Source organism: Sinocyclocheilus rhinocerous, unplaced genomic scaffold (assembly GCF_001515625.1).
Source record: "Sinocyclocheilus rhinocerous isolate Xijiao unplaced genomic scaffold, SAMN03320098_v1.1 scaffold85, whole genome shotgun sequence".
Taxonomy (NCBI): Eukaryota; Metazoa; Chordata; class Actinopteri; order Cypriniformes; family Cyprinidae; genus Sinocyclocheilus; species Sinocyclocheilus rhinocerous.
In genome coordinates, this window is record NW_015649998.1 from 1,327,351 (window position 1) to 1,351,813 (window position 24,463).

The 24,463-nt window shown below is 35.7% G+C and overlaps 2 protein-coding genes across 3 annotated transcripts in view; one reads left to right on the top strand and one right to left on the bottom strand.

The window, feature by feature from the left end:
- The window catches only part of LOC107711086 (gamma-aminobutyric acid receptor subunit beta-3-like), a 76,365-nt gene extending 59,708 nt beyond the window's left edge, over nt 1–16,657 (bottom strand). The window contains exon 1 of the mRNA XM_016516011.1: nt 16,085–16,657. The gene's annotated coding sequence lies outside the window, so the exon portion shown is untranslated. The remainder of the gene's footprint in view (nt 1–16,084) is intronic.
- gabra5 (gamma-aminobutyric acid type A receptor subunit alpha5) overlaps nt 1–24,463 on the top strand; it is a 37,123-nt gene that overhangs the window by 8,425 nt on the left and 4,235 nt on the right. Inside the window, exons 5-11 of one of the 2 annotated variants that reach the window (XM_016516015.1) lie at nt 453–520; nt 926–1,146; nt 7,914–7,996; nt 14,509–14,652; nt 17,387–17,539; nt 21,798–22,009; nt 23,335–23,337. In XM_016516015.1, coding sequence (XP_016371501.1) covers nt 453–520; nt 926–1,146; nt 7,914–7,996; nt 14,509–14,652; nt 17,387–17,539; nt 21,798–22,009; nt 23,335–23,337 — 884 coding nt within the window. The remainder of the gene's footprint in view (nt 1–452; nt 521–925; nt 1,147–7,913; nt 7,997–14,508; nt 14,653–17,386; nt 17,540–21,797; nt 22,010–23,334; nt 23,338–24,463) is intronic. The other variant, XM_016516013.1, reaches the window with a different exon arrangement.

Sequence of the window (24,463 nt, forward strand, 5' to 3'; positions counted from 1 at the left end):
TCGGGGGAGCGGAAAATCGTGCTATAAAGCGATTTAGAAATCGCGCAAGCTCAAATCGCGATTTTATGACGATTTCGATTAATCGCACAGCCCTAACATATATGTATTTCATTTTTAATAGTTTTTGTTTTTTATATATGTCTATATTTTTTATTTCCGTTTTAGTTATTTTAGTATATAAAGTTAAACTAAATTAAAATGAAAAATGTTACCTTGGCAACTAGTTGAAATAATGTTTTTTTTGGTATTATATTTTATTTCAGTTAATGTTTATTTTATTATAAGTAATGTAAAGTTTTTTTTAATGGTTTTAATTTTTGTTTCAGTTATAGTTTTAGTTCACTATAATAACTACTGTATATCTATGTATTTATGTATTTATCTAACTATGTATGCAATGACCAAAATTGAACTTGATCTAAAAAAATCGCAATTTGTTTTTGATTTTACAGAGAAAGTGACAGAAATAAAAACCAACATCTTTGTGACCAGCTTTGGACCAGTGTCAGATACTGAGATGGTAAGTATTTCAACCATATCTTTCTTCATGAACAACCACCCTTCATTGACCTCTACAAATTCCCACCTGAGATGTCTCTTCATCAAGACCTCCTTCATTAAATCCTGCCTCCATCTGTGACATTACTTCACCTCTGCCACATTCCCTTATATTCTGCATGCGATATCTTAGGCAGGTCACAGTACGATCTGATGAATGATACTATTGTTTATTTTTATATTCAGTCATGTGACACATTTGATTCTGCCTTCAGGCAAGGTCGTTGCTGTATTGATGGGCCACTGGAGAAAAAGTTTATGGGGAGGCCTCAGTGGGCCCCTCCTCCTCATCACAGGACCTGGGGTCCCTCACAATGACCCTGCCTTCAGGTACACACTAATGACACTAACGTTTTTCTTTCAACAGGAATACACCATTGATGTGTTTTTCCGTCAAAGCTGGAAGGATGAACGTTTGTGTTTCAAGGGGCCGATGGAGATGCTACCTCTGAATAACCTGCTGGCCAGTAATATCTGGACACCAGACACCTTTTTCCTTAATGGCAAAAAATCCATTGCTCACAACATGACAACGCCCAACAAGCTTCTGAGACTGAAGGATGATGGGACATTGCTGTACACCATGAGGTACCAGTTTAAGCTATAATGAACGCCTTGTCATTTCACAACATGTGAACTGCTGTGTGCATGAATGGATTTGAGTAGTTATGGGTAGTACAGTTACACATTTGACCTTCATCTCATTTATGCCCTCCTCACCCCTGTTTTGCACTGTTGAACCCTCTGCCTTGTGACAGATGTGTTAAGCACACATGAACTCGGCTCCTGCTGAACTCAGCATCTCATGTTCCACATCGTACAATCTCAGTGGGAATGTTCAGTTTGCCACTGCTAAAGCAAGGAAAATGCTAAAGCCTTTCTCTCTATACATTTTCCGATGCTGTCTATTCACATCTATATTTGATTAAATATATAAATGAAATACAAAATTCTATTAGCCTCATTTAAAAATATCTATCTATCTATCTATCTCTCTCTCTCTCTCTCTTTCTCTCTCTCTCTCTCTGTCTGTCTGTCTGTCTATCTATCGGTCTATCTGTCTGCTTGCCCTGCCAACATTTTCACAGGACCCAACACAAAATATTACAAATGAATATATTTTTTTTCTATTTTGTTTAATTTAATTTGTAAAATTATTTAAATGTAATTTGGAAAATGATGGGAAAATGTTACTGATTATTTTGTAACTTTAAGTCAATTATTGCTGATGCTACCAAGACTAATCTAATCAAGACTAATGTGTCATTTTTGCACTTAAAAAAAAACATTTATTTTATCCGCCTAGATAATTTTACCTAGTTTTCAAGGTCAGTTTTTTTTTTTTGACTTTGAGCAGTGTACTGAGGTTCCAGAGGCAAATTCCAATTTTGTTGACACTCCACGCATTCATTTATTCAGAAAATGTACCTACTGCATCTAGTTTATTTTGGTTTCTCTTTGTGCCCTGAACCAGTCATCCAAGGGTGTTCCAACCTAAGGGTGTTCCAGAGAAAAAGCAAGAGGGGCTAAGACGAAGCAAGAGATAGAATCAAAGGAAAAGGAGAACGCGGAAAAGGGCATGTGGCTGCATGATTTATGCCCCTGTTGTTGAGTTGTTCTTCACAGACGGTCTGCTCCATTACTCGCAGTATCAGGGCAGAGGGAGAGAACATGCACGCACACACTTACAATCACACACAAACAGTTTCTGCTCGCCATGCTATCATCAGCAACAATCTACTGCCAAGCACTGAACACTGCTGTGTTAGTGCTGTATAAAAGCTGCTATTGTTGTTCTCAAATGGCATCAATACTAAATCCTCTCTGTAGTAGAATCTGCTTGAGAAAGTGCTGAATTTTGAGGAGCACAATCGTAAAGTGTTTAGATTGTGGTGGTTATGTATTAGTTGTTTTTATTCCCCCAGGGTTACAGATATGATGATCCATTATATAATGAGTTATTAGTTTTTATTAACTCAAATTTAAATGCAAAGAGGGATTTGACGAGTTTTCCATAGAGGTAACAAATAGATTTCATGTAGTGGGGCTAAAGCAATATCAAATAAATGAAAAAGTCAAAGAACATGGATAATTTCATTTACATGAAACGCATTCCTTTCTCATTTGCGGAGCGTCGCAGTTTTTTTATTGTCTGTGTTGTATATTGTAAGACCAAATGCATATTATAAAATTATTCAATTGCTAAAGCCTTAGATAGAGCTGCTTTTTTAGATCGTAGATTGAATGAGATCATCAATCAAACATTAATGACTCTGAGAGGAAATGACTTGGATCATGTCATTTAGAAATCAATGGTGTAGCTATTGTAGCTTGCCTTTTACCACTCACTAATGTGCACATTGTTTCCGGAAAAGTGATAAGCAGTAAGGTATTTTTATTTTTCCTGCTGAGATGGAAAGGAGCACCTTAGCTGCCATGAAAAAGCAGGGCAAAACAGTTTCACCACCCACATTCTAAAAGTGGAATGCAGTCTACAGGCTTTTATTAGAGTTAAAAAAAGAGGTTATGAGACCGAACAAAAGGGAGATGTTCTAGAAACTGTCAAATCGTCTGAAGGATCTGCCATGTTTATAAAATAACTTCTTAGCTTGAGCTCGATGTTGAGACATTTAAACGGAGTCATAAACAACTTAGACACTGAGAGGGACACATCCACCTCAATATTCAAATTAATGGTCAACCAATATGAATTTTTCAATGAGCGATTGTTAAAATTTTACCTTTGATCCCCTTAATACTGAATATCTGTTTAGATTTTTGTGTGTATATATAACTTCTTAGTATATATATATATATATATATATATATATAATAGATTGACACAACAAAATTAAATATTAAGTGACAAAAAAGCAAGGTGCAAACGACTTTGCTATCCACATAACATAACTGCTTAAAATAGTAATGAACTGTAATTAATCAGTAATGAACAGACATCTGATTCTCCATGATTTTTAAACTGCTACTTGACTGTTAATGTGCAAATTAATACAAAGTCCTGTAGATTGTTGTATGTTGTTATGTACAATAATTTCTATAAATTGCAATGACACATGCATACACTGTATATAAAGAGTTCATTTTCAAAAACGTATAACTCCATTTTTAAAAATGTTCAAAACTCATGTTTTTTTTTTATCCTGTATTCCGATTAATATAAATCAAACTGCAGTTGGGTTGTTTTGATTAAATAATAATAACTAAAAATACAGCTAACTAACACAATAAAACACAATTAAAACATGATAACACAATAGAAACATGATTTATGAAAATTAATAAAAACGTAGTTACCTGTTTTTACAAATAAATTCTTCATATAGACACACATATATGAAATAACATGAATATGAATTAAAACAATGTAGAAATATATAAAAAAACAAATTAATTAAACTATATAACATCCAGCAATCAAATTCAGTGGCACTCACTCAGATAGAATGAATTGATGTTCATCTCCATCACATTTAATGTGTTTAGCCTCAGATCTTTTCAGAAAATCATATGGTTATAGAATTAAAAAGCTGTGTTTCATAAGTAGTCCACTAGAGGGGTCTACAGGATAGCAGATTCAGCCACTGCAGAGGCTCCGCAGTGTTGTCTACATCAGGGGGTTTTAAAGTTACAAGTTTTAACTTTTAACATAAAGGCAACAATATGTTTTTACGTATAAAGACTTATTTATACAGTGTACGAAATTCTTTATGTATATATATATATATATATATATATATGCGATTGACACAACAAAATTAAATATTAAGTGACAAAAAAGCAAGGTGCAAACGACTTTGCTATCCACATAACATAACTGCTTAAAATAGTAATGAACTGTAATTAATCAGTAATGAACAGACATCTGATTCTCCATGATTTTTAAACTGCTACTTGACTGTTAATGTGCAAATTAATACAAAGTCCTGTAGATTGTTGTATGTTGTTATGTACAATAATTTCTATAAATTGCAATGACACATGCATACACTGTATATAAAGAGTTCATTTTCAAAAACGTATAACTCCATTTTTAAAAATGTTCAAAACTCATGTTTTTTTTTTATCCTGTATTCCGATTAATATAAATCAAACTGCAGTTGGGTTGTTTTGATTAAATAATAATAACTAAAAATACAGCTAACTAACACAATAAAACACAATTAAAACATGATAACACAATAAAAACATTATTTATGAAAATAAATATAAACTTAGACTATAAACTTAGAGATAAAATAGAGTTATCTGATTTGATATCTTTTTTATATCTGTTTTAGTAAACTCTTCATATACAATCTGAAAGGTAGACACTTCTAATAGTAAAAAGCACAATCTATTACTATATTATCTCTTTAATGTGTAAAGAAACGGTAAAAAAGTAGTATTTTAAGTATGCATTATTTATAATTGCAGCTTAGGTTTGTATATTACTATAGTGCTGGCACAGAATCAGCCACTGTTATTTAGAGAAACGGACTTCTTCTACAGAACATTCATGTGAAATTTGTAAGACAGCCAAAGGAAGAACAGAAAATAATAATTTATGAGATTTAATGGGCTATCACAGACCAAATAAAGCTCACAGTCAGGATAAAGCTCTGAGCGCTCATGATTTGTCAAGGCCCCAGTGCCACATCATTTCGTCTCCACATCCAGCAATGCTGACCTCAGCACTACCTGTGTTCAGTAAGTACATAGCGAGCCCTTCGCCTCCCATATGGCTGGTTTTGATAAAGTTGTGTGAGCTGGTCGAGTGGAGGTTGAGTTTAGAGGACAGTCCTTCATTTTTCCAATACAGCAATTCATCATGGAGCTGTCAAGAGATGAAGGCCCTGCACTGATTAAGTGAAGGAACAGCGCCTCACGTGTCCCGCCCCATTAATTACATTCTCGCAGGATTTTCAGTCAGAGATACAACCATTGGCCCTTCAACCCCGGTCTCATACTCAGATGCTGATGATGGAGGTTTTAAGCAGTTCTAGTAGCATGGCAATATCAAACCCTTCATTACACTGTCAGCTGAGGGTCAACGCTGACGTCTTATTGCATTGCTTACACCAAATCATTGAATAGGCTCCAGCCGGGATGTTGAGGGAAAGGCGTAATGACTAGAGGGGGGCATAATATGGCGGCCATCCTGTAGCCATTATGGTAATGCTAGTATGATCAGCCTTGATCTCATATATTTGCTTTTCTAAATGGCTTTGCTGAAGACTTTTGGTTTAGCAGCAGACTTTGAACATTGATTTAAATAGACTTTATGCAAGCTGGCATTGTAAATCTAATGGACGTACTTTGTTGTAACAGGAAGTGCCCGAATCCTTTTGGCTGTTCAACAGAGGGACAATAATAGTGTGATTCTACTTCCATTTCATATTTCTAATGTCATGTTAGATCACTTATATACTATATAACATCCAGCAATCAAATTCAGTGGCACTCACTCAGATAGAATGAATTGATGTTCATCTCCATCACATTTAATGTGTTTAGCCTCAGATCTTTTCAGAAAATCATATGGTTATAGAATTAAAAAGCTGTGTTTCATAAGTAGTCCACTAGAGGGGTCTACAGGATAGCAGATTCAGCCACTGCAGAGGCTCCGCAGTGTTGTCTACATCAGGGGGTTTTAAAGTTACAAGTTTTAACTTTTAACATAAAGGCAACAATATGTTTTTACGTATAAAGACTTATTTATACAGTGTACGAAATTCTTTATGTATATATATATATATATATATATATGCTGTATATACATTTATAACACTGTATTTGTGTTTTCTTACATTGGCTTTAAATTACATAAGACTAGTTAACACTGCTGCGTGAGTGTTTTGAATATAAACGCTAAGGGAGTGACAGCGAATTTGACATCTTTCCCTCTTTTGACAAACGTAATCAGTCTCTCAATATTTTTTTCCGCTCTTTTGGAAAGTCATAAAATCACTATGAGATCACTCTGTTGACTTCCTCTTCTGAGAACCCCACGAGGGAAAAAAAAAAAAAAGGCTGAAAAGCAACAATATAATAAACAATATATAATAACATAATTTTATGTAGTTTTAGTTTATCAAATTTAATAACTTAAATTTCAACAAAAATTCAGTTGAAATTGAATCAGTCTTCACTAGTGTGGTAGAACTGAATATAGTCCCTATAAAAAATACTGAAATGTATTTGAAATACATTTATTTAATGCTAAGTATATTACAAATACATTTACATATTTACGTGCTTAATAAAAATACCCTGCGATTGTAACTGGTATACTTAAAGTCTGGTTAGTTGGAACAACTCATTTTGTACTTTAATGCACTACTTAATTGTGTGGAAGTAGTGCTGAAGTCCAACTAAAGATATACTGAAGTATATTTGATTGTGCTAAAGTGGAACTATTGCAAGTATACTTCAGGTACACTTTAAATATATAGCATTTAAAGACTGATATTATACAGAGATTATACAATCCTTCTTAATAGTGGATTGTTAAACATTAAGAAATGTGCATTGTGCAATAAAGAAATACTCCAAATAAAGTTGAATTATAATTTTATATCAATAAGTCTTAGATAAGGTCAATAAATATGTTAATGGTTTTGAAGTATACTTAGTATAAAATAAATGTATTTGAAATCAATTATAGCAAATTTGTGTTTATTATTTATTTATTTATTTGCTTGGGGGTGGTGACATGGCACAGTATAATTTTTTTTTTTTTGCTTGTAGTCCTCAAATATTCCAATAGGTGGCAATATTCCAATATTCCAATCAGTTCAAAATAGATCTTTGAAATCCTATTTTATGCAGCTTGAGTGTTTAAAAATGCATTGGAATCAAACATGAGTGAAAACTGTATATTGAATAGGAAATTGTGTTTTTATGCACGTGTTTGTATTGCTGGTGAGTACGTGCATTCATGTGTGTGTGTGTGTGTGTGTGTGTGTGTGTGTGTGTGTGTGTGTGTGTGTTCTTGCTTATAAGCAAATCCAGAATTAGCAGTGCTTTACTTCACCGATTTGGCAGCATTCCTACGTCTGGCACATGAGGGCACCCTTGTTCTATAAATACATCTAAGAGCACTCAACACGCTAGCTTAGTCTTCCTATTAATATACACAAGTTATTCAAGCCCATAGCTACATTAAGGGGATTTTCAATAAGACATTGAACACTGATTGAATTAGTTACAATCAGCTACTCACTGTTCCAGTGATGATTGTCACTAAGCTGATGATGAATGATGACATGTTTATACTAAAAACTGATCGTTAAAACATACTCAGATGTGCTGATCAAGATTTAATCATATTTTAATTTTAATTTTTCTCTCTGCAGATTGACCATATCAGCAGAGTGTCCCATGCAGTTGGAGGATTTCCCTATGGATACTCATGCCTGCCCACTCAAATTTGGCAGCTGTAAGTCCATAATGTTTTATTCTGAATGAAGAACAATTCCTTTGCCACTGCCCAAAAAACCCATTGTAATGTATACTTCATTGCCATTATAAAAAGATTTTAAAATAGCAGATTCCAAGAAATCATAAAATAATCCCTCTGATGAAATATAGTCACTACTCAAAATGCAAGATTAAATCCATCTTATTTAGTAAATGCATATGAATAGTATCTCACATTTAAATGAACAAGATGCAAGTAGAAAATCTTCATCTTCATTTCTCTCTGCATTTGTTCTCAATACATTTGTGTACTTTTCCAAAATATTGAGTACATTTATACTAACTTGGCCTATTTTAGTCAGCTTGACGGACTGGTGTTTAAGGTATATCTGAACACATACTGAGTCCAGTTTAGTCTGATTATCACGTGGCATCCTGTCCAAGAGCAGGATTAAGATTATCACCTGGTGCTAGCAGAAAGAAGGGTGACTTGAGGACTGGATTAGTAGGAAGGTGTCCTGCCATCCCTCCCACGCTCACGTACGCACTGCCCGCACACAAAAGAAAGGCTTTTTGGTGCTAAGAAGCCAGGAATGACCTGAGATGGGCTCAGCTTTCTTTGATGTTCAGGGCATTACAGGATAGGGCTGTACATGGAGAGCCTTTGGGCTGGGATACAGCAGAAACCATGACAGACAGTGCTTAGGAGGGGTGCCACTGATGTTTCATGATTGTGCATATCTGAATATTTGATTGTATTTTATAGCTGCATAGTAAAATCCCTCATGACCTGAAGTTCATTCAGTAGTTGCATAAAACCACGCATTGTGCTTATTGCTTACGCTTTCCATGGGTACGTCAAGATTTAATAAATAAATAAAAAAAATCGGCCAGCATAAATTGATGTTTAATCTAATCTGGCCCGTGACCTAAAATGAGTCTGATGCAGTGCTTTTGGGAATCTCATAGGCTTCCCAATGTGATTGGATGGATTGTTAAATTAGAACATCAATGTAGTTAGAAGTACAGTATAAAATCTAATCACTCTAAAAGTAAAATTGTACTAACCTGCCTGGTTTGACCTGAATCCAAACTGATGTATGCAGACAATCCTTGAAACTAATATTAAACCAGCCACGCTGCATCAATTTAAGATACTCCGCTTTCTAAAAAAAAAAATATATATTTTAATAACAATAATAACAAGGCTTAATTTTTTCCCCCACCAATTCTTGTTTTGTTTATATCTACTTTATGGACAATAGCATAACCAAAATTTACTTGATTTCATTTTTTTCATTGATCTGATCATATATTATCTCTTTTATTATAGAAGCAAGAACTACTTAACCCACTATGAATATTTAATGAAGATTGAGCATGATTTTCACAAATGAACAATACGGTGTTAATAAACATGAACTATCCTGCACAGAAATGACTGGATTCTATTATTTAGCTATTTTGTTTAATTAGTAATTTCTCAGCATTTCTTGGGTTTTTTAATTTTACATTCTACTGAAGATTTAAAACACCCTGAGCTATCTTAAATGTCACAAATGGTGTTAATTATTCATTGTCAGGTGGTAATTGAAAATTTAGGTTTCATTAGGACTCATACTTGGGAACGTACTTACAAACTTAGAGTTCACAGACTTGTTTAATGCCCTTTCCTCTGTGTAAGTTACTCTATATACAGGCAGCCGAGAATTAGTGATTTAACTTGTAAATCGCATCAAAAAAAGGGTTTACTTGATGTATTGTGCTCTGTTATGTAAAGGTTATATAAATTCTGTCTGTACTTAGCAGCTTTTGTTTGGCTGGTTGGATAACAGTGACAGATGCCTGGTTTTAACCGTCATCTCAACCAAAATGCCTTAGAAAGGCAACGGCGTTCATGTAAACGACAAAAGTTGAGAAGCTGATGTGTGCGTTATGTTAATGCGGAGCCTTTTGTTAAGGAATATTCTGCTCTTGAAAGAGACAGACAATCATTCTCATAGTTAATCTCAACAGACACAATGTACATCTTCGGCTAAGCAGACTGAGTGAATCAGGTACAAAGGCATTAATTTCATGATTAATGTAAAGTCAGCTGGTCATTATCACATAATAGTCCCTGATGTGAAACTTAGGGTCTCGTATCACCCTGTGAGGGTTTATTTTGTGGTAAAGATTGGCTGACTGTACAGTACATTATCCCACTTATTGCATGACTGGACATGAAATATTGATTTTGAGTTGCGAATGATTTTATTATGTGAGAAGAGAGAGACTGTGGAGTGTCTAGGAGCACTGAACTCTATATATGTCTGTCTGACTGTACATCCCAGTTATTACATGGTTTGACAAATTAATAAATTGAGATGAAATATTTTGGTAATCATTGAAATTATTATATTAGTTTAGATGTAGAGACTGTTGAGTGAAAAACTCTGTAGGTTTTCTAAATGAACGGTCATTTACACAGCCATTATTCAGCAATATACTGCATAAACAATAACAAAAATAGTAAGTCGCTATTTTCTTACACTCCATATTCTTCAGTCTGTATGTCTTGTTTTGACATCTACTTTCTGACATGTCCATTAAGGTTTATTTGATGACGTTAGTACCAGTCTAGTGTATATTTAGCGCTTCCCATACTGCAGTACAGCCTTCAGGTTCTCGTGCCAGCAGATTCACCTCAAAAGATTATATAGACCAAAGATTACTGCGGGATGATTCAACCTTGTAAAGGTCCCCAATGGTGAATCATATTTTTGTTACGATTAATCCAATATATCTCTTCCCAGAGAGTTTTGAGAGAGAAATAAGATAAGGCATAGGTCAGCAATGGAGGATATACCGTATGAGGTAGGTCTACAAATCTACAAAATGTGTTGAGATACAGGTATAGGCCTATTTAAAGGATAGGCAGTAGACGGACACTAAACAAATATGCATACTCATTCAAAATATGTCTAAACATACACACACACACACACAAAAACAGCATTTCAACAACCAAGCCTTACTATCACAAACATATCCTGCAGCTTTAAGAATACTGTCTGTGTTTGCTTCTCAACCTGCTGAGCTAATGGCTAAAGATGTCACTAGCTTGTGTATATAGAGTATTAGGGTCACCTTAGGGCAGCCAAGCCTCATAATTTGTGTAAAGAAAGACAGGCTTTATAGGGACAGGTTGAAAGGTGTGGGTGTTTGTAGAAAAGGATGGAGTGTTATTTAGTTGTTTATTTTTATTTCTTTGTATAAATGGACTTTATATTACGTATGCTGCCATATTGCTTCTATCTTGTTTATTAGTAAATGTTTGAGAAAGAGATTCTTATATGTATTTATTTATTTGTGTTTTTTGGAATTGTCTATGCCAGTGCTTCAAGCTAGTGGAAAATTATCTTTGCTGCATTTTTGATCTTTTCTGAATATTCAACATTTTATATTAGCAGCAAAAGACGATCATTATTATAATTTAATTGTAATTAATTTACTCATGTCATTTTTGCAGATTGTCACATTTTGGAAATGAACTACTTAACTGCTTTAACTTGCTTCACATTGTCATTGATTTGAAATGCTGAAAGGCATTCAATACTGCATTAAAACAAGAGTGGATTGTAAATGAGATTCACAAACAAAATGAAAACTCTGACATTAAATGATTGATTTAGACCTGGAATAAAATAAGCTGTAAAACACTAACATTCCTAACCACAAATAAGCACACACATGCTGGTTTCACTATATTAATGAGGACATCTCATCAAGTGAGGGCCACTTTGTGGGTGTTTGATGTTTCACTCTATTTGTGAGGACATTTCCCAAAATTTGCCCCTCTCGAGTATAGCCAAACTTGTATATGCACGCACACATTCTGTCAAGTCAATCCACACTGAACGATTTCATTTTACTGGAAAGTGTTTCAGTCGTGTGTGAGTAAGAAGGTTATTCTACAGGCTATTCTCTCTTTGGGCTGTGGTGACCCTGTCGTAATGAAGAGCTACATTTGTTTCCCTCAAGTCTCAACCCTTGACCTATGAGAAATATTTTGTCCTCTGTAAGCTAGACCTTGTCACTTCCTTTGGTTTATCAGATGCTGTTTCCTTAATGTCTACAGACTACAGTATGTCAAAAAAGTAAGAATAACATATCCCACAGTGCTCTGGGTATAATATAAACACAAAAATCGATATTTTCTGACCCTTTATTATTCTACCATGATTTCTATCATCACTACCACTATATACAACTTCAGTCTCCTCCTTAATTCAATCCATAGTAGGCTTGACAAAATGTATAGTTTTACATTTGAACTTAAATGAGTTCAGAGCTTATTTGTATCATCTGATATCCACTAAATTCAATCCAATTAGATCCACTTACAATCACCATATATAATTAGCAGCAACACTGTCTTCACACTCATTAGTTTATTTAGTTGTTGGCTCCTGAACTTGCACTGAGCTTCAAACATTATCCTAGGAGAACTGGTATCTAACCCTTAAAAAAGAGTTTCAGGTTTTCTTCAGGTTTCTCAAAAAAGTCTGAAATGTCACACACAGTCAGTAAAGGTTCATGCCATAAATCCACAGTAATGATGACAGCAGTAATGTGCTCTGTTCTTGTGCGTAAGAAAGGGAGATAACACAGAATACAAACATGATAGCTTAGAGATCCTTGACTTTTCAGTGCTTACCAAAATATAGGAAATAACACTATAGCCACATGCAAAATAAAATAAATAAATAACTTTATTTTTGAAATAAAATTAAAAAATAAAGAGAAAAATGTTTTGCAATTAAAAATTTAGAGATTAAATACTTTCTATAAAAAAACGTGGCCTGATTCATGGAACACACATCATTTTTGTGTAAATTGTATTTAAACCCATTGGTGTGTAAATCTACCTATTGATTTGAATGCACAAAATGTATAAATATTAAAGAATTCTGTGCATGTTTCATGAATAAAACCCACTGTTTTAGAACTGTAAACATACAGTACATTTGTCCCAAAAGTGTTGCATAGCAAAGTGTTGTATAAAATGCTGTAGTTAAAAATAGAAAATTACAGGACTTGCCAGCATTTTGAACTAACTACTTATGCTATCTGTCCCAACAATCAGTATTAGCTTTACAATCTTATTTGGCTGGTACCCTATAGAGTCTTAACAGGTAATGTGTGGGCTTGTCCTCAAGTGGACTGTCCATTCTGAGAAGTGTCTATGAGAATGGCCTAGAAGCTACTTGCCTATGATGCCTTACATAATACATTATATTATTACAGTATTTCAACATGCAAAAGCCTTTTCTGCAACCATCCAAGGAAACCTGGCACAGTTTTTTGGTGAAAGCACAACATTATCTGTAGGGGTACACAACCCCAGGATGAGAGCTTTCACCATAACTGAACTGTGTTTCAGTGCTTCAGTGCTTTTAATGATTCAGAGGAGCATCTGGTTACGAGTATGTTAGTTATGACTTCAGAAGTCAGAAGATTTGTAGCAATATCAATAGCAAGTTTGATTTTCCTAGTCAGGGGAAGAGTAGAGGAGTGGGGGTGGTGAGACTGACCATTTGTGAAGTGCAAATTAGTTTGCAGGAATTTTGCTAGGGGTATCTAAGGGTACGTGCGTCTGAGTGTGTAGATTGTTGGCAGAATAATCCCTCAGTCTAGATGGTCGAAGTCAATCTTAATTGTGATGGAGACAGCCGGCATGAGAGTGGCAGGATTAATGTTTTGCTTCAAGATTGAATGTCACAATGGTGGGAGGTGGTGAAAGGGAAAAAATGGAGTGTTAAGAAACTCTCTGTAAAGCTGCAGCTATTTTATGTGAAACTAGCATCTACTTAAAATGTAGTTTCACATAGTGTTGAATGTGAGTTGATTACAGTCTGTACATGAAAATAAATACAATAAAAAATAATTATAGTAAATTATAAAATAAAATGTAAATTGAAAACAAAAAGGATTAGTGTATTAAGAGGATTGGCTTTTTTTTTTTTTTTCTTTTTTTTTTTGATCTCTAGCTTTTTTGCAGGATAGCTAACGAAGGCTACACATTTTTTTAACATGTGCAAAGACATGTCAATTTATTGAAGTATTCCTCTAGTTGTCTTCAACTGAGGTGCAGGTGTCTATGAAAATCTCATTTTTTAAGCCTCATGGTCTGATCCTATTTTTCAACACAGGTGCAGATGATTAAATTTATTACCCAGCTCTACACTTGGCAGAGTCAGAAAAACATGCTCCCTGTTGATAAAGGAAGCTGATATTTCCCCATGATTGACAGGTGTAGACACTGTACCTCCTAAATCTGAGAAATGAAAGTTACTTGCATGCAAATCGCAATGCAATCAACTGACAATGACTGTACAATCAAGAGTGGGTAACACTTATGCAACCTTATTCAAAGACGGGACTAAACAGATTACATTTCATTTGAACTAATCTTCCAGGTACTCGCAGTGTCTGGTTAATAACCGTTATCATTGCATAATAAGTATAAACTACTGTGTGTTTTTCCAGATGCCTACCCTATCTCAGAAGTGGTGTATAAGTGGACTAAAGGTCCTGGCATGTCTGTGGTAGTGGCAGAGGAAGGGTCACGTCTTAACCAATACCATCTGATCGGCCACACTGTCGGTACGGAAGATATCAGCTCAAGCAGAGGTAAATAACTTTCTCTGACCTAATCCCATTCATTGCAATGTCAGTCAGTCAGTCATTTGGTGTAAGATCTGTGATTCAGCTTTACAGTTAGGACCATGCTCCAAAACGTTTTGTAGTAACGCAATGCCTATTCTTGCTAATATATCATATATTTTCTTTCACAGTTCATCTGGCCTTCTAACCTGTTACATCTAATGCATTATTTCCTGGAACAGGATGTGTTGCATCACATCATTTCAGTTTCATTTTCCTACACCGTATGACGTCGTCTCTCATAAAGTGATAGCCCTTCTGTGATTATAGCTTTTTCAAATCAAGCTGGATGGAAAATGAGTGATGAGGATTTTAGTACACCTCCCACTCACAGCCAGCTGTCTCTAGGACCAGCGAGAGTACAGGAAGAGATGAAGATGAGAGAGAGGGAGGGGAGAAAACAACACTTATCCTGAGCCACTGGGTCTGGAGGGTTAATCCTTGTGCTTCCCCATCAGTTGTGCTTTTACCATGTGACGTCAGTCAGCCACCATTGGCTCAAGCTGGCAAGAGACACATGGGAGACGAGCGAGGGGGAGAAGGGGGCCTAGGCAGCATCTGCCTAATTCGGTTATGTAAAGATGACTGGTAATACACTCATATAATTTCTGCCTCTAGCTTTGTAATCATGTGTGGGGGGTGGGGTTGGGGGCTTCCCCTTGTTCCACCTTTATGGATGTACATATATGGATAACCGTGCTGAGCTGGCGTACACTCATATTCAATAAGACATTATCGTGCTCTGATCATGAGCTAGGCAGACACTATCAACTACGCCGACCACGTCATGTTTTAAATCCTGCTGAGCCATCTCTCTTTCTCACTGCCATTGATTTACACATCAAAGTTTGCCAGCTGTCATCAGGTGGCCAGAAACACTTTTAGAAACTAGCTCTGAGGCCACGGTGTTCCTTTCTGGCAGGACTTTATAACCTGTCTTCCCCTGTCTTCTGATTTTTGCCCTGGCTGACTTGAAGGACAAAGGTCAGCTGGTCATTACTGCTGCTAATCTGAGGTGCAAACCTCTTTACAAAGCTAAAAATAGATCCTCCAGGACTTCATCTCATGAGCGCAGGGTCATTAGCTCAAACCCAGTGGAAAAGAAAGAAAGAAAGAAAGAAAGAAAGGGGAAAAAGACCTTCTAGAGTCTGCCAAACAGAGGGTAAAATTATCTCCAGTGGAAATGTCAACATTCAATCACTTGGCCCGCACTGTAAAGACATCCAGATAACCTGTCACCTTTTATTAATAAGAACTCCCATCCAGAAAATAGCACCTACCCTTCCCAACTGTTTCAAATTGATTTAGAAGCTGACCCCCCTCAGGTGCTCATCCGTTCCTATTGACGTTCAACACTGTGTTATTTTTCTTTGAGTGTAAAAAAAATCAGACCACTCACCAGTTGACCAGCATGGCAGCGTTGTTCTCTGCTATGAATGGGAGTTCTCCATAAACACTCCAAAAGCTTAGAAGTAAAATCCACCACAGTCGCATGTTTGTAGCTCTCAGAAGAGTCCCACCCCGCAGGGCACATCCAAGGTGGAATATATGAAATGGGGCACTGCCAGTTGTGCTTTCTTCCCGGCCATTGAAATAAAGGGGCAAGACAGACGAAGGGGATGCAACAAGCCCCTCATGACGAGGACATCTTTGCCCCCAGGGCCCTCACGACGTTCAAACTTTTCCTTGACTTCCAAGGCTCAACAGCTTGTCATCCTCTTCATCTGATCCACTTGATCTGTCCCCTCTGATCTTGACTAGATTTTGCGCTATTGCTCTGTTTTTACCCCCTTTTTTGTTCCCTCGCTTTCTCTCTGCAAGCCGTGAAAGAGTATATCCTAAATGCGGATGGCCTGGCCTGACAGAATGGATGGAACTATTGAAAGAGCGAGAGACAGAAGAGTTTGTGTGTGTGTGTGTGTGAGAGAGAGAGAGAGAGAGAGAGAGAGAGAGAGAGGCCTGCAGGATGCAGATTGTGACAAGGGATTAGTGGGACACAAAAATCCGATTTTGCCAGGAGAAAGCAGCAGTCATCAGTGGATTTTCTATAGTTTATCAGACTGTGTGGCTCAAAAGGATTTTTTTTTAAAAGCTTCAAATTCAATCTTCGCTTGGTTAACAGGATATATAATGTTTTTACACTCTGTATTCTCTTTTCTATTCCAGGTAATGATTTACCTCAACATGTTCCAGTGCACAGCGTGACAGCTCTTAAACACACCATAAATGTGACTTTTGTTTAGATGATTCAATCTGTTCCATTCTGATGATTTATGCCGTTTTTATACCTTTAAAATAATTTATGTTCTACTCTTTTACTAAAACAAAATCAAATCATCTTTATGGCCAGACATTATGGTAACTGTCCACTATTTGGTGCTAATGAGACCACAAACTAGGAAGTCAAAGTGTTTCCCTTTACTCTGAAAGAATACTGACAACACTGTTGGAAAATTCCATAATTACATCACTTCCCATTTGTTTTGATTTGCCTCATATTATTATGTCTCTGTCTTCCCTTGACTTGTTTCTCTCCACCTCTCTCTCTTTCTCATTTTCTCTTTAAAGCTCTCAGCTGGTTTGCACTTATCCCCCCAAGAGTTTAATCACACTCTATCCCTCCCTCTCTTAGTCCCTTTGTTTCTTCTCTTACTTATTTTTCCATCACTGTTTTCTATTCTCATCCTTTCTTTCACTGCAGGTCAATACACAGTCATGATGGCCCATTTCTACCTGAAGAGGAAGATCGGTTACTTTGTGATTCAGACCTACATGCCCTGTTTCATGACTGTCATTCTGTCCCAAGTCTCATTCTGGCTCAACCGTGAATCTGTCCCTGCCAGGACGGTCTTTGGTTAGTGCTTCCTTTTTTCCCTTGGAATGCGAGTTTTACACACACACACACACACACACACACACACACACACACACACACAGAGAGGTTTGTTTTTGTGAATTGTGGGGACATTCCATATAGGCGTAATGGTTTTTATACTGTACAGACCGTATTTTCTATCGCCCTACACCAACCCTACACCTAAACCTACCCCTTACAGGAAACCTTCTGCATTTTTAGATTTTCAAAAAAACTCATTCTGAATGATTTATAAGCCTTTAGAAATATGGGGACACTCAAAATGTCCTCATAAATCACCTTCTTGTTGTAATACCTATGTCATACCCATGTCATTATACAAATTTGTGTCCTCATAAATCACAAAAACGCGCGCGCGCGTACACACACACACATAGCTGTTCTACAAAATAGTATACAAATAGTATACAAAATACAAATAGTTCTACATGAACGTGGTACCCCCTCATGAATGCTGCCATGAATGTTTTTTTTTTTACGTTTTAATTTTAGTAACCGTATTATTTCAATGATTCTGTCTAATACATATTTCATTTCAAAAACTATTTTTAATAAATTTAGTTGTAGCAAGGCCCTGTTATCCCCTGCTGGTTAATGTTGTAACTACACCATCTGGACACAGCTTATTTCTTTATTGAGAAATCCAATATTAGCTGTATAGTATAACTCAGGTGATTTACTTGAAAAGTTAAGAAAATGCTAATGCTAATAGATTTCTTGAGTTATTATAGATTTCTTAAACTATATTTTTTAGTAACTCAGTTTTATTTATATAATTTTATAATACCGTATTGTCCCGAATATAAGACAATCTTTTTTTCTTGGAAATACATCTGAAAAAACGCAGTCGTCTTATATTCAGGGTCTAGACTTTGACATGTCAATAATACACCCACAACACTTGGTGGCACCAAATACGCATAAAACGAGTGTGCCATGAAATACGTAATGCGTGTTGTAAAGATCGCGACTAAAAGCAAAAGAAAAAGAAAACCTTACAGCTGCATAAGTCGTGACTGTCACGTTAGCCTGATGGCACCAAACTCCCTTTGTGATTTTAAAACGTAAGACAGTACCCAGATTTGAAGACTACAGTAAGATTTAACTTCTACTGTTAATAAGATTTTGGTAGGCTACTATTAGATGGATAGCCTAAATGTCCTAATTCAGATGGGCTACCTGTTTTTGTTTTTTTAATGGTATATCAAAAAGTGTATATTTTTTAAATGTGATTGTTGGTACATTTTACCAGTTTTTACCATACTTTCAAAACAAAAATTAAAATAGGAAAAATATGCAATATGAAAATAATTGAAGACAAAATGTGTTTTACTGAGAAAAAACAAGATTTGGTTTTTAAAAAGCCTTTTTCCAAAAGGTACATCTGGAAAAAGCGGGGGTCGTCTTATAATCAGGGTCGTCTTATATTCGGGCCAATACGGTATGTATTATTAATTTTAATTATTATTTTTATATTCTCAGTTTTCATTTTGACTTTATTTATTTTTTTTTTCAAATTTATAGCTGTAATTTTGTTTTAGTTTCAGTTTTCGTAATTTTAGTACTACAACTTTCAGTTAGTTGGCAAGGGAACATTTCTAATTCTCATTTAAGTTTTTTTTTTAATTAAAGTCTTTTATCAAATTTTTAATTTTATTTTATATATGGCGAAATGTTAAGGTTAAAAAAGGGCAAAAAAAAATTTTTCAATAGTTATTTTCAAAGCTTTCCATTTACTCTCATTATAAAAAATAACTTTATTGTTTATTTAGTTCTAACAAGCAAGTTTTTGGTCAAAACTATAACCAAAATTTAAAAAAAAGATAATGTTTATAATCTCTTGGTGTTGATTCCAAACAAAAGGAAATATATCGGCATTGGCTCTAGGCCAAAATAAGTTGAAAAATATCGGCATATCGGATATCTGCAAAAATCCAGTATCGTGCATCTCTACATTTAACAAAAACGATTTCAATAGTTTTAGTTAGGATTAACAACACTGTTTAGCATGGCTCCATTAGCCCCTACTGGTTGATGCCAAAACTACATCATGCTAATGGTAATAGCATTGTCCAGTTATTACAGATTTATTAGACAAAAAAACAGCTTGCACCTTTAAAAACTTATCAGCATCAGGCATTTACTCCTCCAGTTCTGTTTGAATGTAGAGGATTTTTTTATAATTATATTCCGTTTTCACTCACCTAGCATGTACGGATTCTTATCTGTTGATCCTTTCGTTCTATCACTTAATGTTTTGCTTTGTACATCGATAATTCTCATCAAAATGGAAATCAGAATTGACTGATGCAATCAGAAGGAATGAAGAGCTAATCCACTCGGATGAATTCACACCGCCGTTCCTATTCAATTCTGGGGTCTTGCATTGTATCTTGGCAATAATCAGCAAAGCGAGCAGACAGTCCACAAGGAATATGTGCCCACGCAAACAACATCTCTATGACTGGCCAACAAAGGATACATCAAAACATAATGCTTTCTCACATGCATAAATATACAAATATCCATGAACAGAGGCTCAAAGACCCACTCGCTGACAGTGTTGGGAGTAACGCATTACAAAAGTAATAATATTACAGTAGTATATTACTTTTTGCTGTAACGCAGTAATATAACGCATTACTAATCAAATTTGGGTAATATTATTACTCGTTACAATCTCAGTAACGCAAGTTACAACATATTTTAACTCAAAATTAAGTGGTGAATTTACTAACACCACGATATCGCTCATGTGACAGTGTTTTATTTGCATAGCCCGAGGCTGAGAAATCCCGGAGCCGTATGCCTGAGGGACTGTAGTACCATAGCTATTTATATCTAAAAGTCTCTGTGACCGCTGCCTGGGGCAATCTGCAGATCTCCCTCTGACAGGGATAGCACACCTCCGCTCCTCAGACACTTATCGAGAACTATTCTCAGATGCTTTGCATAAAGAATTATAATGATACTGTCATTCTAAGGGCATGTTAGATATTAAAAAAAAAACATTTATATCTGAACTGCAGTGCTGCTGTGTTTGACCCTTCATTGCTACCTTCTATACAGTTTTTTGCTTTGATAGAAATAGACTGCATTTCTGGGAATGAAATGATCTTAATGTCAGTATTCCCAGCTGGTATGCTTTGTTTTGGTGTTAAGATGAGTTTATGATTCATGAAGCAATATTTTATTCATGCACAGTATTTTAAATATTAAAAGAATTATGTTGGATGAAAGACAAAATTTCCCTGCTCACTGGTAGCGGAGCGGCATTCACAAAATGATTCTGCTTCTACTGAAACTTTTTTGATGGATTACTGTGATTGTTTTCGCCACATAAATCATGTTATATTATAAGCGTTATATGCCTGTTTATTTTACACCATAAAGAAATTATGGTGTAACTATTATATGTTTTAAAGAAATGTATTTTGTTAATTAAGCATGTTGTTTGATTTATGGTGTTTTACAAAGATACAAACTTTTAAGGATTTAGACTGTAATGTCTATTAGTTTTCTTTTACACTACCTGTCAAAAGTTTGGATATATTATTTGGAACATTTATGATATTTTAATGTTTCTGAAATAAGTATCTTATGCTCACCGAGGCTGCATTTATTTGATAAAAAATACTGTGACAACAATATTTTAGAATATTATAATTTACAATAACTGTTTAATTTTTATATATTTTAAAAAGCAATTTATTCCTTTGATGGCAAAGCTGAATTTTCAGTAGCTATTACTTCAGTTTTCAGTGTCACATGATCCTTCAGAAATCATTCTAATATGCTGATTTGGTGCTTAATAATTTTTTTATTTGTGCTTTTGCTTTGTTTGTTTTTGCTGCTTAATATTTTTGTGGAAACCATTATACATTTTTTTCAGGATTCTTTGATCAATAGAAAGTTCAAAAGAATTGCATTTATTAAAAATAGAAAACTTTTGTAACATTATAAATGTCTACTGTCACTTGTGATCATTTAAATGCTGAATGAAAGTATTGACTAGAGGAATTGCTGCTGAAAATTCAGCTGAATAGGTTAAAATATAAAGTTATTTTAAATTGTAATAATATTTCACAATATTACTGTTTTTGCTGTATTTTTAATCAAATAAATGCAGCCTTGGTGAGCACAAGAGACTTTATTATAAAAAAATCAATATTTTTGACCAGCTTTAGAGAGCCCTTATTTTATAATATCCTAAATCTATGTGTTTGGTCCTCCACAGGTGTGACCACAGTGTTGACCATGACCACCCTCAGCATCAGCGCCCGCAACTCTCTGCCCAAAGTAGCATATGCCACTGCAATGGATTGGTTCATCGCTGTTTGCTATGCCTTTGTGTTCTCTGCGCTTATTGAGTTTGCCACAGTCAACTACTTCACCAAACGCAGCTGGGCTTGGGATGGAAAGAAGGCCTTGGAGGCTCAGCAGCCTAAAGTAAGATAGTATGTTTTCACGCGTTTGTGCATATATGGTGTTCAACTCTCAGAAAACCTCAGAAAGAGTCTTTGTTGAGTGCAGTTGCATAACATGACAGTTCAGTTCTGTTTGACGCGAAGGTTACAGTCCATTAAGGTTATATAATATGCTTTTTCTAATTGTTTTGAGACACCCGAACAGCTTGAGAGTGCTCAGTCACAACATTTCAGATGGTGACACTAACTCAAATGTCAACTGCTTTATTAGATGAGCTGTATTTGTGTTAGCTGCTGATGGATGTCACATTTGGAAATTCTACAGGATGGATATTTAGCCTTTACCCAGAATGCCCTTCAGACCTGACACTTCATTGAGATTTCTGAGAGCTGCTTGTTTGATGTACATGCAAATACCAGGTTTCTCCTTATGCAAGATCTATTTTCACCCAGGTGGTACTTTTTAATTCGCAGTGGACAAACAGAATTCAAAGAGCGGTCAGTGTACATGTCACTGTGCTGAGTTTGTTAGTAAAGGCTCTGCAGTCAGACCCTCTGAAGGTCAGATTTGGACCTCCAGCACAGCTTTCTTAAATGTCACCCTCACTTTTTTTTTATCAAACACCAACTTATTCCTCCTCTCCTGCGGAGGCGTCTTTCTAAAACCCCGAACCCCTGATGTGGGGCTGAGAGCTGCTTGTTTGATGTACATGCAAATGCCAGGTTTCTCCTTATGCAAGATCTATTTTCACCCAGGTGGTAATTTTTCATTCGCAGTGGACAAACAGAATTCAAAGAGCGGTCAGTGTACATGTCACTGTGCTGAGTTTGTTAGTAAAGGCTCTGCAGTCAGACCCTCTGAAGGTCAGATTTGGACCTCCAGCACAGCTTTCTTAAATGTCACCCTCACTTTTTTTTTATCAAACACCAACTTATTCCTCCTCTCCTGCGGAGGCGTCTTTCTAAAACCCCGAACCCCTGATGTGGGGCCCTTCTTTAAGAAAGAGCAGGAATTGATGTATACAAAATATTGTTCATTATTGGCATGAGTATATTATATGCACACACACACACTGCTATTCAAAAGTTTGGGGTCGGTACATTTAAAAAAAAAAATGTTTTTGAAAGGTGTCTCTTTTGCTCACCAAGAAAAATACAGTAAAAACAGAAATATTGTGAAAATTCGTATAATTTAAAATAAGATTTCTATTGGAATATACTTTAAAATGTAATTTATTCCTGTGATGCAAAGCTGAATTTTCATCAGCCATTACTCCAGCCTTCAGTGTCACATGATCTTTTAGAAATTCTAATTCTACATAAAAATTTGAATATTCGAATGAGAAGAAAGTTAAAAATAAAAATGTGTATATATGTGTATGTATCTTCAAAAAGTATCATAAAAGTGTTCTGAATTCTTTACAGCAATTACGTGAGTTACTCAATGATAATCTTTCTTTTCAATGATCATAAAATCTATGAGTTGAACTCAGGAACTCAGCTCCAAAAAAGATCTTTCCGGCTACTGTGAATCAGATCAAATGGTTCAAGACTCATTTGCAAATCACCCATCACTACTTCTCACATGAACTTGACTTAAATTTGGGTGTTTCTCACTCCTTTCTAATGACTGAAGACATGTAATACAGCGCACAGACTTGTATGGACTATTTTAATGATGCGTTTGCACCCCCTTTTAGACCTGAAAGCTCTATTCTTTTAAGCAAAGATGAATTGTGGAAAAATGGGGTGGCTAGAAGCAACTCAGAACCTTTTGTCCACCACCCCCACAAGCTGGCATGGTGACAGATTACCTCTGCCCACCTGAAAGTACTGTCTGGAACATAAAAGCAATACAGCAGGATTTTAGAGCTATAACTGCTGCTTATTTTCTTTTCTATCTAAAGTAATAATACAGATTGTTGAGAAATGTCCTTGAAAGCATTATAACTTTAATAGATGAACAAGAAGATGTGTAACTGTGATAAACTAAATGATATTTCACTTGGAAAAGTGCCTCAAAGTCACTTGCACATACCCTTGAGTGAGTCAAGTTCAATCCACTCTTGTCTAAACCGCAGTCTCAACCGCTCCATTATTATACTGTCGCCTTAGGCCCCGTCCACACGGAGATGCGTTTAGCTGTATACGCATACATTTTGTATCATATAGGCGTTTCGTCCACACGGATCTGGCGTTTTGGGAGAGTAAAACCGATATTTTTTTAAACCGGGTCCCTGAGTGGATAAATCTGAAAACGCCGCCCTTGCGTTTTCGTGTGGACAGTGAATCCGTAAATTTTCTGAAACGATGACGTCATCAGCCCACGCCTCGCCCCTAGTCAGTCACCGCTACGTCACGTAACAGCAACAAAAACATGAACAAACACTGAACGATTGTCTTTTTATTAACTAACATTAACACAGATTAATAAATGTATTGTTCCATGTTCGTTTGTATACCGCGCGCAAGGTTT